Genomic DNA, 15696 nt, shown 5'->3' on the forward strand with positions numbered 1-15696 from the left:
CTTTGATTGCCTGCTTAGCGAATGACTGATGATTTTTAAAATGCTTTTTGGATATTGATAGCTAATATATAAATATAAAAAGATCTCTCTTTTCAGTATCTCATACAACCTGGAATACATTTTGAAATTAAGGTTAACTATTCTATATCAATAATTACAACAAAGTACTGCTACATTTGTTTTAGGATTGATGTCAAGATGAGGAGTCATACTAATCTTCATTACACATCTCTTACATCTCAAATACTTGACTGCACTTGGCTGCACTGAACATGTGATCATGGTCTACAGGACATACAGTGTCATTTCTGTCTGGCCAATCAGACGCCATTCTTGTCTGTTAAGAGCGGAGAAACGCTCCATCTTCTTTCACTCAGCGCAGATATTTGAACACGATGGCACCTTTGGTGTTTGCTTTCTTTCTTTCAAGTCTATCTTTGGGGAGAATGGGTAAGTTAAATTTTTTTGTGACTTCAACTTATGTTTGACTTATGTCTTAGTGTATGGTCACCCACCATCCGCAGTTTATTACATTAACTTTGGAATTGCTTTGTCTTTCATTCCACTTTAGTTCAAACAGCTGACTCAATGGTGTCCTCATCTGTTCATCAAGATATGCGTTTTGTAGCAGCTCGTGTTGGCGACAGCGTGACATTACAATGTTTCTATAAGAGTAATGTTGTTCCATATCTTTACTGGTTGAAGCAAACTCTGGGACAGAAACCAAAAATCATCTCTACTTTCTATTAATACACAAACGCCACCTTTTATGACGAGTTCAAGAACAATACACGCTTCACTCTGCATACGGAGAATGGCAAAAACCACTTGACGATTACAGATTTGCATATTTCAGACTCAGCCATTTACTACTGCGTTTATAATTTACGAACACTAGAATTTCTAGACGGCTGTATTGTCAGTGTAAAGGGTTCCGGTTTGAACATCCAAGCATTGGTCCAACAATCAGAATCTACGACCGTCCAGCCAGGAGGCTCTGTGACTCTGAACTGCACAGTACACACTGGGAGCTGTGATGGAGAACACAGTGTTTACTGGTTCAAGAAAGAAGAGGAATCTCATCCAGGGATAATTTACTCTCATGGAAACAGGAATGATCAGTGTGAGAAGAAACCCAACACACAAACACACACCTGTGTCTACAACCTGCCGATAAAGAGCCTGAATCAATCTCATGTTGGGACCTACCACTGTGCTGTTGCCTCATGTGGACACATACTGTTTGGAAATGGGACCACGCTGAAGTTTGAGGGTAAGAAACAGAGGACCTCTTATTTAGTAGTCCCCCGTTGTCAAACTTCTGAAATTTCTGCTCCTCATTTCTTACTCTCTGCAGATGAGACAAAATCTCTTGTCATGGTGTATGTCTTGAGCGGAGCCTTGGCATTCGCCACCACCCTGGTTCTCTTACTGTGCAAGACTGGGAAGAGGAAAAGCTTCCAATCAGGTACAGACAACTGGTGCAGCATAAATCCAACAACTTGTACTCACTAATTTTTTCATTAAAATTGCTCTTTCTGTGTTTCACAATCAGATTCTTCTCAAGCAGGATTTTCAGCACCCCATACTGAGGTAAATTTGATTTGATTACTCTGAATTTACATCCAAACTTATTTTTATTGGACGGATAATACTAGTTTCAAACAGGAGCCATATTTTGATCTATGTTTGCTGTTAACAGGGTAACCAAGCGGGAGACAACCTCCACTACGCTGCTTTAAGAGTAATCCAGCCGACTAGATCAAGAAGACAGAAGAACATCGATACTGAATGTGTTTACGCTATGGTAGCACGGTAGAACTTGGACATGTTACGTGTATTTCCAATGTCAGTAAAATGACTAATTGAACGTGACTTTGTGTTTCTGGACTTGAAAGAGATCTGATGATCATTACATTTTCCATGCAAAGCCAATCACAGTAGACTTACAGTGATGTAAATACAGTATTTCAGAAGAGATTCTTAAAGTTTTCAAAGACTTTCAGATTATGCTGTTCTGCCAGTCTGGGAAGATGTTGTCTGGCTTACCTTAATGCAGCGTTTGTCACCATTAAAATTATTGTTTGGGCTATGGAGCAGAATTCTATGTCGTATCCCAACACCTAGGGACCCATAAACCCAGGAAACCAAAGAATTTTGCTTTTGTCTTATGTGACTTAAAAAATGTCTAAAATACTTTTTTTCTTAAATGCAATATTATGTTGTGTTTGACATTCTTACATGCTGTACAACAAGCCTTCTTTGTGCTTTGAAGACTATGGCAGAAATAAGCAGCATTTATTAAGTTTAGTCGATCTAAACAAATGATGTTCCTTGTGCATTCCACACCAACTAATAAAAAGCAGATCTGTTTATGGAAATTAAACTTGGAATCTGGACTATGTGTGTGACCCTTTTTTCAGCCATACCTGGCTTGTGCTACAGGATGTACCGGAGAAAGCATGTGAATGAATGAATGAATCATTTGCAGATAGATTCTGTCCAGTAGGACCTTGGGGTGTTTTCTTATATGTTTTTTTAATCTTATATGCTTTATTTTAATTGGTCTGCCCTTTGTTTGATTAGTCGACCAAGCTACTTTTTAAATTATCTTCTATTGATTATTTTATGGGGCGAGTGGCGAGGTGGTTAGCATTGATGCTTCACAGCGATAAGGTCCCGGGTTCGAATCCATGAGCCGACTGGGCCCTTCTGTGTGGAGTTTGCATGTTCTCCCTGTGTCTGCGTGGGTTCTCTCCGGGTACTCCGGCTTCCTCCCACCGTCCAAAGACATGCTCATTAGGTTAATTGGTGATTCTAAATTGGCCGTAGGTGTGAATGGTTGTCTGTCTCTCTGTGTTAGGCCTACGATAGACTGGCGACCTGTCTAGGGTGTAGCCCCGCCTCTTGCCCGATGACAGCTGGAAAAGGTTCCAGCAGACCCCCGCGACCCTTAACAGGAATAAGCGGGTACAGAAGATGAATGAATGAATGATTATTTTCTGAAAAATCCTTTAAATCATATAATAACCATTAATTCCATCATCTTTGTACACTTTCTTTTTGTGGGGTATGAAATATATAAATGAGAGTATCATTTTAAAACTTGAATTTATACACAATGTTATTTATGTGGTGCAGGCCTCTGTTTACATGAAGGTGATGAATCAGCATGGCTTTTCAGGTACAAAGAAATTATCGCACAGAAAACAAGGCTCATCTCCACCTTCTACGTGTTTGACACAAGAATCAGCTTTCACAATGAATTCCAGAACAATTCACGCTTCAAAGTGGATACAAAAAAAAAGCACATGTCACTTGACGATCACAAACGTACAATTTTCAGATTCAGGTACCTACTACTGTGCAACTAGCTATACATTTGCCTTAAATTTTTCAGAAGGGACTATTGTCAGTGTAAGAGGTTTGGGTTTGAACATTAAAGCTTCAGTATATAAGTGAAAAATACTTCTGTATGCAACTGGACAGTCCTACAACCAATCAGATGCCTGTTCTTAGTGTTTATTAGAGTTAGTATAGAGAATGCTGACTCAGCTGGCATTTCATGGTTCAAGAGGAGCAAACCTATCATTGCTTCAGAAATGAGTTCCTGTGAAAGGGTCCTTGTCAATCATACAGTCCCCACATTTCCCTCGCATCAACAAGGGGATATAACACCCTGAACTGAGAAAGACAAATAACCAACCAATAACACCCATACCAGGTAACACCAATCCTATGCAAATAGTTCCATAGAGTGAGTTTCATTATCACTTACATCAATGCTGCTCCCTGTACTAAGCTGGTAATATAGTGAATACCGCTATTAACCACGTACTGAAACTAGGTTCTATTTCCACTGCTTTTTTCTTTGCTTGTGTGCTACTGTTGACTGATCTGTTCTTAGTCAGTGTGTTGTGTGTTGCAGCAAGCTATAATAGTCTAGGAGGGGTTAAACCCTAGGAGGGTGACGACAATACTCAGAGAATCTGGGGTTACGCTACATAACCAATGTACCACTTCCATTAAACTGACTGTCAGACAACATCACCATTACTACAAGAGAATGAAACATTGAACTCTTACACCTCAGCTTCCTCAGAAATGTAACTAAAACTTACAGCAACGCAGGTCGCACCTAGTGCCACTGGTCAGAAATGCATTTCCTCTTCCACATCAATCAGGGAGTGGCCACGAGCCTCTACATGTGGGGAGCATGTGTCCCAGTAAAAACACCTGCAAAATGCTCAGCAGGAACAAAAGCAGACTGAGAGAAAGCAGAGAGTGACTGCAAGGTAAGTAGGCAAGGGCTGAATTACACTCCAGTCACTCACCTGGAGTGACTACTATTATGGTAGCAGTGACTGCTAACACTCTGGCCCAAACTATGAGCACAGAAGATGAGCCAGAAAGTTTGTGGTTTGCAGCAGGATGTGTGCTTACACACCCACATACTGAAGTACCTGATTATCCAAAGAGCACTTACACTAAACAGACAAAGACTGCAGGTAATATCATTTATTTTTGATACATTAAGATACTGATGCTATAACTAGTTAGCCACCAATGCTAGTATTGGTTTTATTTCCCTTAAACAAGTGTCCCACTTAGTGAATGATTGATAGCTAATGTGTCTGTGAAGGTCCTCAGTCATCCAGGTCATGGTACATCCAAAAAGCTTTTAAAAAAAGGCAACTTCTTAAGACTCTACAAGTCAAGTTGCCTTTTTAAAATGCTTTTTGCATATTGGTAGCTAATATATAAATATAAAAATATATCTCTTTTCAGTATCTCATACAACCTGGAATACATCTTGAAATTAAGGTTAACTATTGTGTATCAATAATTACAACAAAGTACTGCTACATTTGTCTGATGTCAAGATGAGGACTAATCTTCATTACACATCTCTTACATCTCAAATACTTGACTGCACTTGGCAGCACTGAACATGTGATCATGGTCTACAGGACACACAGTGTCATTTCTGTCTGGCCAATCAGACGCATTCTTGTCTGTTAAGAGCGGAGAAACGCTCCATCTTCTTTCACTCAGCGCAGATATTTGAACACAATGGCACCTCTGGTGTTTGCTTTCTTTCTTTCAAGTCTATCTTTGGGGAAAATAGGTAAGTTACATTTTTTTGTGACTTCAACTTATGTTCGACTTATGTCTTAGTGCATGGTCACCCACCATCCACATTTTATTACATTAACTGGAATTGCTTTGTCTTTCATTCCACTTTAGTTCAAACAGCTGATTCAATGGTGTCCTCATCCGTTCATCAAGATATGCATTTTGTAGCAGCTCGTGTTGGCGACAGCGTGACATTACAATGTTTCTATAAGAGTAATGTTGTTCCATATCTTTACTGGTTAAAGCAAACTCTGGGACAGAAACCAAGAATCATCTCCTCTTTTTATAAATACACCAACGCCACCTTTTATGACGAGTTCAAGAATGACCCACGCTTCACTCTGCATACGGACGATGGCAAAAACCACTTGACGATTACAGATTTGCATATTTCAGACTCAGCTACTTACTACTGCGTTTATAATTTACGAACACTAGAATTTCTAGACGGCTATATTGTCAGTGTAAAGGGTTCAGGTTTGAACGTCCAAGCATTGGTCCAACAATCAGCATCTATGACCATCCAGCCAGGAGGCTCTGTGACTCTGAACTGCACAGTACACACTGGGAGCTGTGATGGAGAACACAGTGTTTACTGGTTCAAAAAAGAAGAGGAATCTCATCCAGGGATAATTTACTCTCATGGAAACAGGAATGATCAGTGTGAGAAAAAACCCAACACACAAACACACACCTGTGTCTACAACCTGCCGATAAAGAGCCTGAATCAATCTCATGTTGGGACCTACTACTGTGCTGTTGCCTCATGTGGACACATACTGTTTGGAAATGGGACCACGCTGAACTTTGAAGGTGAGTAACCTTTCCAGCAAGAACAGTATAACTTAACACATTTTTATGTTTACTTTCCAAACAATGTCTTTATTAAAACCAAGAAGGATTCTGACTGCTCAGTGTCTGACCTGTCAGGATTCGCAAGTGAGGTGAACGGTCTGGTGTTGGTGTATGTCTTAAGTGGAGCTTTGACATTTGCCACCATCCTGAGTGCTTCTCTGGCTTTCTTACTGTACAAGAGAAACAAATCTACAGGTAACCGGTGTTTAAAAGAGCTGCAAGCTTAAAAACGTTTTCATCTCATTTGGCTTTTAATAAAAACAATTTTAATTTATCAGTTTCGCAACCAGATTCTCAAGCAAGATCTTCTTCTCCTGCCACAACAAATGCAGAGGTGAAGTCTCGTTTATTAACTGCTAAATTGATGTTTTGGAACCTTTTGCCTCACAATTATATGTTGTGGACATTGTTTTTATGCGTATGTGGAACCACATCTGTGATCTACTTTTTTTGCATATTTTGTTACCAGAGTAACCAAGATGCGGAAAGCCTCCATTATGCTGCTTTAAATGTTAACCTGCACCACACATCAAGAAGACAGAGGAACAACACCAAGAATGAATGTGTTTACTCCAGTATTAGAGCTTAAAGATGGACATCAAGTTTACTAAGTGAGTGAGAGAGAACTAATTCAGAACTAATTCCCTCTTTGCTGTTTTTGTCTGTGTGGTCTAAAGCATGTCATTATTGTTACCTTTTCTATACTTTCCTGCCTTATTTTTTGGTAACTGAGGTAGCACAGATTATTTTTTGCTTTATAAGTGGCAACTGTTGAGCCATGAGATCCAGAGATGAAAAATGGAATTAAAGGCATTTCCGTGCACATTTCACATCATTACTGATCAAATAACCCTATCTATGCAACACTTTTAGACATTATTTTGATCTTATGTTCAATCTGTGGTAGTGACATGGCTAGCTTTGTTACACATGATACTCTGTGTACACATTTACATTTATCTACCCTCAGGTAGAAGTAAAATGTAGTTAAAGGGCCTCCCATGCTTTACAACCATCTTCTCACTGTCCTTCATTCGTGTTTGAATCATTAGCATTGTAGTACTTCTCAGTTTTTTTTTTTTACTGAATCATATCGTAACCTTTGTTTTTAATGTCTTATTTTCTACATCTCATATTTTCCTTTGACAGTGTCACAACCAAAATCCAAGTCCCCTAAAAGTCATGGTGTAGAATTTTTTATTTTGTAAATGGGACCACGCCATGACGCCATCTAAGCTATCTAGAGGTAAATCTCCCTGCTCTATCCCCCAGTAGAAAACAGACAGGTTGTTGTGGTTAGCACACTGTAGACAGCTTTTACTATCAACTGCTTGTGCAAGTGGATTCTGTTAATGTTAATTCACTGACAAATATGTGAACCCTCAATGCCCAAAAAGTTTTTAAAAACAGAAAACAGTTACTGGTGTTATAGAAAGTTAAAAAATATATATATGTCAGAAAGCTGAACAGTCTGGCTACTGTGATTAATTGATTGTGATCCCAGGCCTACGCCACAGCTGATATGGCAGCTGAAGCAACAAGTGACTGCCAGGAATCGATAGCTGTAGATTATGAAGTAAGAGTGGAAGCCAAGAAGCAGCCAACATGCTGCTGTAGGAGGTACAGCTAGGTGAGGTTGACACAGTCAACACACCAAGTGCTCCCATGGCTCAAGATGATTGTCTGTATAAAACTTGACATAATGCTCACTTAATATCCCATCTAATGGTACAGCTTGGTATTACAAGACAAGACAGGCACTAGCTGTTAGCACGCTAACTTAAGTAGATATATCTACAATACAGTAATGTCCATATCACTGACATAGGATCATAGCTATTACTTGTTCTATACTGTGCTAATTAGGGGTCCATGCAAATGAAGTTGCAGGATCCCTATTGGTTTTGTTCTTCTTCTTGTTATGATTAGTCTTATTCTGCGTAGCTAAAGTGTCTGCCCAGGACAAACTGCAAGGGTGAAAGGCATCAAACCTGGTAACTTGGTAGAAGTCCTAGCATGTCACTTTGCCAAGGTGTCAGTACACATGGTTGCAGCTAGGTGGCGCTACAATAAGCCAATTTACGTTTTGTCTCATAGCTCTAGAACCTTGTGCCCTAGAAACAATTTTTTTTCTCCCTCTGATTCCTTATATAGCCCTGGTTCTAATGGCTAGGCCACGCCCATTTCCGCCCGCCATTTTTTAAACTCCTCCTAGCCCGTTAATCCAATTCTCACCAAACTTGGTATGTATCATTTATGGACAAAGATAATGAAAAGTTCTCAAAAGAACTTTGGCAGGAATATTGATTACAAAGTTAATGGCCAATTAATTTTGATAGTGTTGCACAATATAACTTCACAGCTAATATTTTGTGAAGTATATACCCAAACCTTATCAAGCTTCATATCATTGATAATAATATGATTCTGTATAAGCACCCCAACTTTTGTGACCCTTGGTCTCTAGGGGACGCTACACAAGCAACATTTCAATATTTCAAAAACTGCAATAGGTAACTTCCTGAAATTAGGCATACGCAATCAGTAACATATTGTGTAGACGCCCATCAAGTTGCATGACATTACGTCTACAGGGGGCGCTATAGGTGACATGGAAACATTTCATGAGCCCTATAAGCCCTATAACATTTGAAGTATTCACCCAATCCTTATGAAACTTAGCGACCGTCACTGTAATGCTTGTGTACAATCATGCCAAGTTTCGTGAAATTCGGGCTGTAGGGGGCGCTACAACCACTACATGTTTATATCTCACAAATCACCACAGTAAACTGCTTGAAATTTGACAACAATAATGTGTGGATGACTCCTTACAAGCCCACCAAGTTTCGTGCAGTACGTTCTATAGGGGGCGCTACTGGCGACTTATGCCTCTGCATCCCGCTCGGGGACGATTTGGCCACGGCATGGACCCCTTTATGATCACTTGCAATCATCTAGTTTAAGATTTTTCTTTAAAGCTACAATGTGGGGCATTTACGTATAAATAAACTTAACGTTGAATTCACACAAGGTTGAGTGAAATAATCAATGCCAAGTAGATCACTTTGCATTTTGCAGTATGCCTTGTGCACTGCTGCAGTGGTAGAAATTTGTTTTAAATCAACCAGCGTCTGTAGCAGCAGAGATGCAACAGACATTTGAAGCAGCCCATTTCAGAGAAACTAAGGTTACAGATGTAATGTCAGATCTATGAATTCACTCTCTCTGGCATGACACTATGAAATCCAAGAAAGGTTTCGAGAAACAGAAATACACATGCATAACTACTTAAAAGGGATACCTCACTTAAAATTCAAAAAATTGTCCATCTTCACTTTACTTTCTATTGTTTTTACCTTACTTCAACAACAAGAACTGTGTGCCTGTGGATCCCAAAGATGAAATTGTACGCTTCACTATTCTGTGTTAAAATAAAAAGGTGTTTAGTCTATCATACTTTCACGCGAGAATCAAATCTTGCACATTGATGTCTCTAGTGTATTTAACAGGTACTGAGTCTGGCAATGCTCTACTTTGCTCTAGTGTTTGCACAGCATACGTTCATACTGATCATTTATTTAAAGGGAAATGCTAAAAACAATAGTATTATGTTCTAAATACTGTCAGTATGTGATTCTATTTATGGAACCAAATCTCAGGGTAGGTGGTAGTGAAATTGTTTCCTATATGGGCCATAGAGTATGATGTGACTTCAGACTGGCCAATCAAAATCAGTCTGGTGAAGTGAAGCAAGTGTGAAGTGAGGAGTAAAGTCAAAGTTCTCTTCATTCAACACTGCGCTTTGACCACGATGATACCTGCCAAGTTTTTTTTGTATTTGACATGGCTGTTCTTGAAGAAATTTGGTGAGTTACATTTTTTCTGATTCTAACACACGTACTTTATGATCACTCCTCCATCTAAATATTTTGGGTGAATTTCTTTTGGTAAATGTAATGTCACATTTGCTTTGTCTCATTTCTTATCAGCTCAGGCGACTAATGAGAATTTCTCCTCATCTCTTCGTCAAGAGAAGCGCTTTATATCAGCTAATGTTGGCGAAAGCTTGACTTTAAAATGTTTCTACGACCACAAGGATGCAACAAGATTTTACTGGTACAAGCAGGCTCTGGGACAGAAACCGAGGCTCATCTCTACTGTCTATATGTTTAACAAAAATGGAACTTTTAATGATGAATTCAAGAACAATCCACGCTTCACAGTGGATACTCAAATCGGTAACAATCACCTGCATATAACAAATTTGCAAACTTCAGACTCGGGTACTTATTTTTGTGCAAGAAAGGTCTCATTAAGTATAACATTTGCAGAGGGCACTATAGTCAGTGTAAAGGGTTCAGGTTTAAGTGTTAATGCTTTAGTCCATCAGTCAGCTTCTAAGACCGTCAAGCCACTAGGCTCTGTGACTCTGAACTGTACAGTGCACACTGGGACCTGTGATGGAGAACACAGTGTTTACTGGTTCAAAAACTCTGAAGAACCTTATCCAGGACTCATTTACACCAATGGAGACAAGACTGATCAGTGCAAGAGGAAAAACAACACACAAACACACAGTTGTGTCTACAACCTGCCGATAAACAGCCTCAATCTGTCTCACACTGGGATCTACTACTGCGCGGTTGCCTCATGTGGATATTTGCAATTTGGAAATGGGACCAAGCTGAAGCTTGAGGGTAAGATACATTCAAGCAAAGGACCTCTTATTTAATAGTCCCCCGTTGTCAAACCTCTGAAAATATTGCTCCTCATTTCTTACTCTACAGATGCGACGAAATCTCTGGTGTATGTCTTGAGCGGAGCCTTGGCATTCACTACCACCCTGGTTGTTGTAATGGTTCTCTTACTGTTCAAGATTAGGAAGAGGAAAAGCTCCCAATCAGGTATGGACAACAGGTGCAGCATAAATCCGACAACTTGTATTCACTGATTTTTTCATTAAAATTGCTCTTTCTGTGTTTCACAATCAGATTCTCAAGCAGGATTTTCAGCACCCTATGCTGAGGTAAATTTGATTTGATTACTTTGAATTTACATCCAAACTTATTTTTATTGGACAGCTAATACTAGTTTCAAATAGGAACCATATTTTGATCAATATTTGCTGTTAACAGGGTGACCAAGCGGCAGACAACCTCCACTACGCGGCTTTAAGAGTAAACCAGCCGAACAGATCAAGAAGACAGAAGAACATCGATACTGAATGTGTTTACTCCAGGGTAGCACGGTAGAACTTGCACGTGTTACGTGTATTTCCATTGTCAGTAAAATGACTAATTGAACATGACACTTTGTGTTTGTGGTCTTGAAAGAGATCTGATGATCATTACATTTTCCATGCAAAGCCGATCACAGTAGACTTACAGTGATGTAAATACAATATTTCAGAGAAATTCTTAAAGTTTCAGATTATGCTGTTCTGCCAGTCTGGGAAGATGTTGTCTGGCTTACCTTAATGCGGCGTCTCTCACTATTAAACTTATTGTTTGGGCTACGGAGCAGAATTCTGTGCCATATCCCAACACCAAGGGACCCATGAAGCAAGGAAACCAAAGAATTTTGCTTTTGTTTTATGTGACTTAAAGGATGTCTAAAATACTTTTTTCTTAAATGCAATATTATGTTGTGTTTGACATTCATGCCGTACAACAAGCCTTTTTTGTGCTTTTAGGACCATGGCAGAAATAAGCGGCATTGTTAGGTTTCCTTAGAAGATCTAAACAAATGATGTTCCTTGTGCATTCCACACCAACTAATAAAAAGCAGATCTATTTATGGAAACCAAACTTGGAATCTGGACTATGTGTGTGACCCTTATTTCAACACCTATCTGTCATTTTGGCTTTTGGCTTGTGCTACTGTATGTACCGGAGAAAACATGTGAATGAATGAACGAATGAATGAATCATTTGCAGATAGACCTTGGAGTGTTTTCTTATATGTTTTTATTTTAATCGGCTTGTTTTTTTGTTTGATCAGTGAATTTAATATCGGGTCCATTAGGTATCTATTTAAAGGGGAACTACTGTTTTTTACAACCTGGACCTTATTTCTGGCATGAAATACGATCATTTATTCACCCATATAACTTTGGTGTCACTTGGAGTCGTTCGTCAGATATTTAGATCTGCGTATATATCCATATAGTGGGAGTGACTGGGGCACCACAATGCAGCCTCTAAATTACGCATTATCTGCCGCGAAACTCTTTAATTTCACCAATATTTTGTTATGATATGCTAGCGCTATTCCCCGTTGAGTCAGGAGTTACCTGTTATCATCATCCGGGTACTGTAGATTGACCTACTAACCTCTGACCTTTACCTGTAATTTGCTACTGCTATTTTTTTGCAACATGGCTGAATATTTTTCCGATTCTGAGGTTGTGGACGATGACTTTGTTTATGATGACATCTTTACCGTTTTGAGCCAGAGTATATGGATGAGGAGATCGTTGAAAGGAGGATGCGGAGGCAGAGAGAGGAACAGCTGGCCAAAGAACAACAAACAACAATTTGGCGTATTAGGTATCTAGTTAAATAATTCCTTTAGTCCTGCTGTCCTATGCCTATTTTTATCAGACGAGCAGGAGGGCTCTGGCTCAGACAGCGTTGAGTGTTTATCGAGGCTAATGACTTCAGTCATGGGTGAACAAGAATGGGCCTTTTGTAGAAAACTATGGGTTCATAATGCAAACGTGCTGGTTTGGGAGGATTCTTCCTGAGTATGGGTGTAGCAAATAAGCAGTGTTTTCCCCTCAACATCCATGGACTATGACCAGGGCACCTTGCCTGACAACGTGCATTGCCAAACCTCTTTGTGTGTTTGTAGGTATGGGCTGAATGCAGAGCAAATTTCCATGAGTGGAAGTGTATGGACGATAAAGATTCTTCTTCAAAACCAAAAGATAAAGGGTGACATGTAAAGCAACTGTGCTTCTGTTTCCTGAGGAAGCGAAACTGGCTGTTTCCATGTTGTCACTATGAGACGGCAGATGCCATTTGCATGAAGTTGAACTTTTCTCAGCTCAACAACTTGCCTCAGCTTACATGAGCATCGCTTGCTTATTTGGTTTTTAGATCTTTGTGGTCGACAGGATGTATGGGTGTGTGTACTTTCACAGTGTCAATGCTCCGTAAGACGAAGACCACTTAAACACTCGAAAACAGTGTAGTCCCTTTCCAGTAAAAAGCATCAAACATAACACTGCTTCACCTGCTGCATACAAAACTAAAAGTACTACTACATATAGAAGAGAAAACGTATTGCAACCAAAAACATTTGATCAAATAACATCCCATTAACCTATACTATATCTTCTGATCACAGTCCTGTCCAGCTTTATCCCGATGAAAACAGCCTCTGTTTCCCTTCACTACAGCCAACATCCAAAGCACAGTTTCGGTGAATGTAGTTTTGTTGCAGCATTGGATAAAGAAAAGGGTCTGAGTGGCAGGCTAACATTCCTAGCCCTGTCAATGATGGTCCTTTGGGCAACACTAAAGTTACTGTTGTTTGCTTTTGATGTGGACTGAGTACGTGGAGTCTAAAACACCACCTGCTAGCCAAACACACAGCTAATACCAAGTGCCCTCCTTCCCCTCACCAAAAGCAGACTGCGGCAGGTAGTTTGTTTAGATAGATGTTTAGATGTTATAGATAGATAGATAGATAGATAGATGGATTAAAAACAGATTAAAAAATGTGCAGCTGCAGTATGGACAATAGTAGCAATTAATCGCAAAATCAGGCGATTAATCGCAATTAAATATTTGAATCAACCCACAATCCTAGTTAATTTACTTGTATTGAGACGTATCGATTGCTTTTCATGAGTTTCTCTCATTGCAACAGCACATATTACCATCATAGTTCCCTAAACAATTAATTTATATAGTGAGTCACAGGGCTGTAGTCAAGACCACCTTTGTTGAGTCCAAGACAAGTCCAACACCAGGACTAGTCGAGACCAAGTCAAGACCGAGTCCAAAGAGGTTCGAGTCCGAGTCAAGACCGAGTCCAGGACAGAAAAAAACAAGTCGTATGCATGATGACAGTATCAAGACTATCGTTTTTGGTTATTATTAGTTGATCTAAAAGCAAAAACAGTGTCACAACTTTTAAGTATAAGCACTCCCCTTGATATCATCTAATCCAGGGGTCCCCAAACTTTTTTTGGGTGAGGGCCACATCAGCTTTCCTTTCTGTGATGGGGGGCCAAAGTGACAACCAGTACTATTGTGGAGATTATAATGATCATTTGTTGCAGCGGAAACAAATGGCCTTGGCACCACTTGTTGGTTTGCAAAAAATGTCATTGAAAGTCTTCACATGTTTATTTGAAGTACCACAGATACTCCTTTTATTTTATAGAAAATAAAAAACAAAAGTTGATGCCAGGTAACAATGAGGTGATGTGATTTTGTAACATGTACAGGTTAATTAACAATTGGTAGGTATTTACAGGTAGTTAATATTAATACAGAATAATAATAAAAATCAGGTGAAGTATTCTTATCTAGGTGAGCTGACTTAAGGCCACACAGTGAAATAATAGTAATACAGAATAATGGTAAGAATCAGGTAGTCTTATCTTGTTGAGCAGATTTTGTATTCTTAGATAAAGGTGACTTAACAATAGTCAAATTTTTCATTTAACAGATATGTTTACTAAGGCTACAGTGAAATAACAGGCTACAGCCCCACTAGCCCCCACGACTCACCGTCTGTTGTGATGCTAGCCAGCTTAGACCAGTCCAAATCCAACTCTTCCATCGTTTGGAGAACTTTACAAAAAACATCCTCTCCTGTGGTTGTATCTGTGAGACTATGTAGAGCTGCCAGCTCCTCAGAAACTTCAAAAACTGAATTGATCCTCGAATAAAAATCAGCAGTTGTGCTGTGTGCTGCACGTCATTGCTCTCGTCCATTGCCAATGCAAAATACTCAAAATCTTTAGCTTTGTTGATGTTAAATTCTTTGAACACCGCCACTGTCTCTTTGCAGATTTGACAAACTGCCTTTTCCTTGCACTGGACAAAAAAAAAAAATCATCTGTCCACTGCTGTTTAAAAACTCCTGCACTCTGAATCTATTTTCCGTTTCCCCAGAAGTTTCGACATTTTGACGTCTAGCTTTCTCCCGTTCTACTCGCCCGCGCAGCGTAGCGCACGCACTTGACGCTTGATTACGAGCGTGACCACGTCGGAATATACCATTGTGAAGGGGGGTGAAAATTAGCTACTACTGTAAATAGTTACCTTAATCATTGAATTCGGATATTTTATAATTTTAAAAAATAGGTCATGTCTAAAGGGATTGTTTGGGATCGTTAAGCGGGCCACTCCAGTTCTTTAGGCGGGCCGGATGTGTTTGGGGACCCCAGAACATGATAAAGACACCTGGACTCGGCCGAGACCAAAAGCCATATTTGGCAAGACCAGTGGCCGAGAGACCGAGACAAGTCCGAGTCCAAATACCAGCGAGTCCGAGACAAGTCCGAGACCATAGAAAACCGGTCTCGAGTCCGGACTCGAGTCCAAGACCGGACTCGAGTACTACAGCCCTGGCGAGTCATTTACACTACTTTTTTATGTTCTTTAATGTATTAAGCAGTTATGTTCTCCATACATCTCCCTGCAACTGATTCTACTCATGAAGGAAATTGACACTGCAGGCGTC

At 39.7% G+C, this 15696-nt stretch overlaps 2 protein-coding genes and 1 gene segment (V, D, J or C); all 3 read left to right on the forward strand.

Moving 5' to 3' along the window:
- Positions 1–768: 768 nt before the first annotated feature.
- Positions 769–1819, forward strand: LOC311491610 (uncharacterized protein; the record flags this gene model as incomplete). Its single annotated transcript, XM_084549583.1, has 3 exons — positions 769–1468; positions 1556–1593; positions 1703–1819. Coding segments are annotated over 3 exons (855 nt in total), but the record flags the coding sequence as incomplete, so codon positions are not given.
- A 3472-nt stretch (positions 1820–5291) lies between these two features.
- Positions 5292–5975, forward strand: LOC311491619 (Ig lambda-1 chain V regions MOPC 104E/RPC20/J558/S104-like). The segment is given in 1 exon: positions 5292–5975.
- A 3971-nt stretch (positions 5976–9946) lies between these two features.
- LOC311491630 (immunoglobulin kappa light chain-like) lies at positions 9947–10726 on the forward strand (the record flags this gene model as incomplete). The annotated part of the gene is made up of 1 exon (XM_084549603.1): positions 9947–10726. A coding segment is annotated over one exon (780 nt), but the record flags the coding sequence as incomplete, so codon positions are not given.
- Between the last annotated feature and the right edge of the window lie 4970 nt (positions 10727–15696).

This window comes from Chelon labrosus, assembly GCF_963514085.1.
Source record: "Chelon labrosus genome assembly, chromosome: 1".
Lineage (NCBI taxonomy): Eukaryota > Metazoa > Chordata > Actinopteri > Mugiliformes > Mugilidae > Chelon > Chelon labrosus.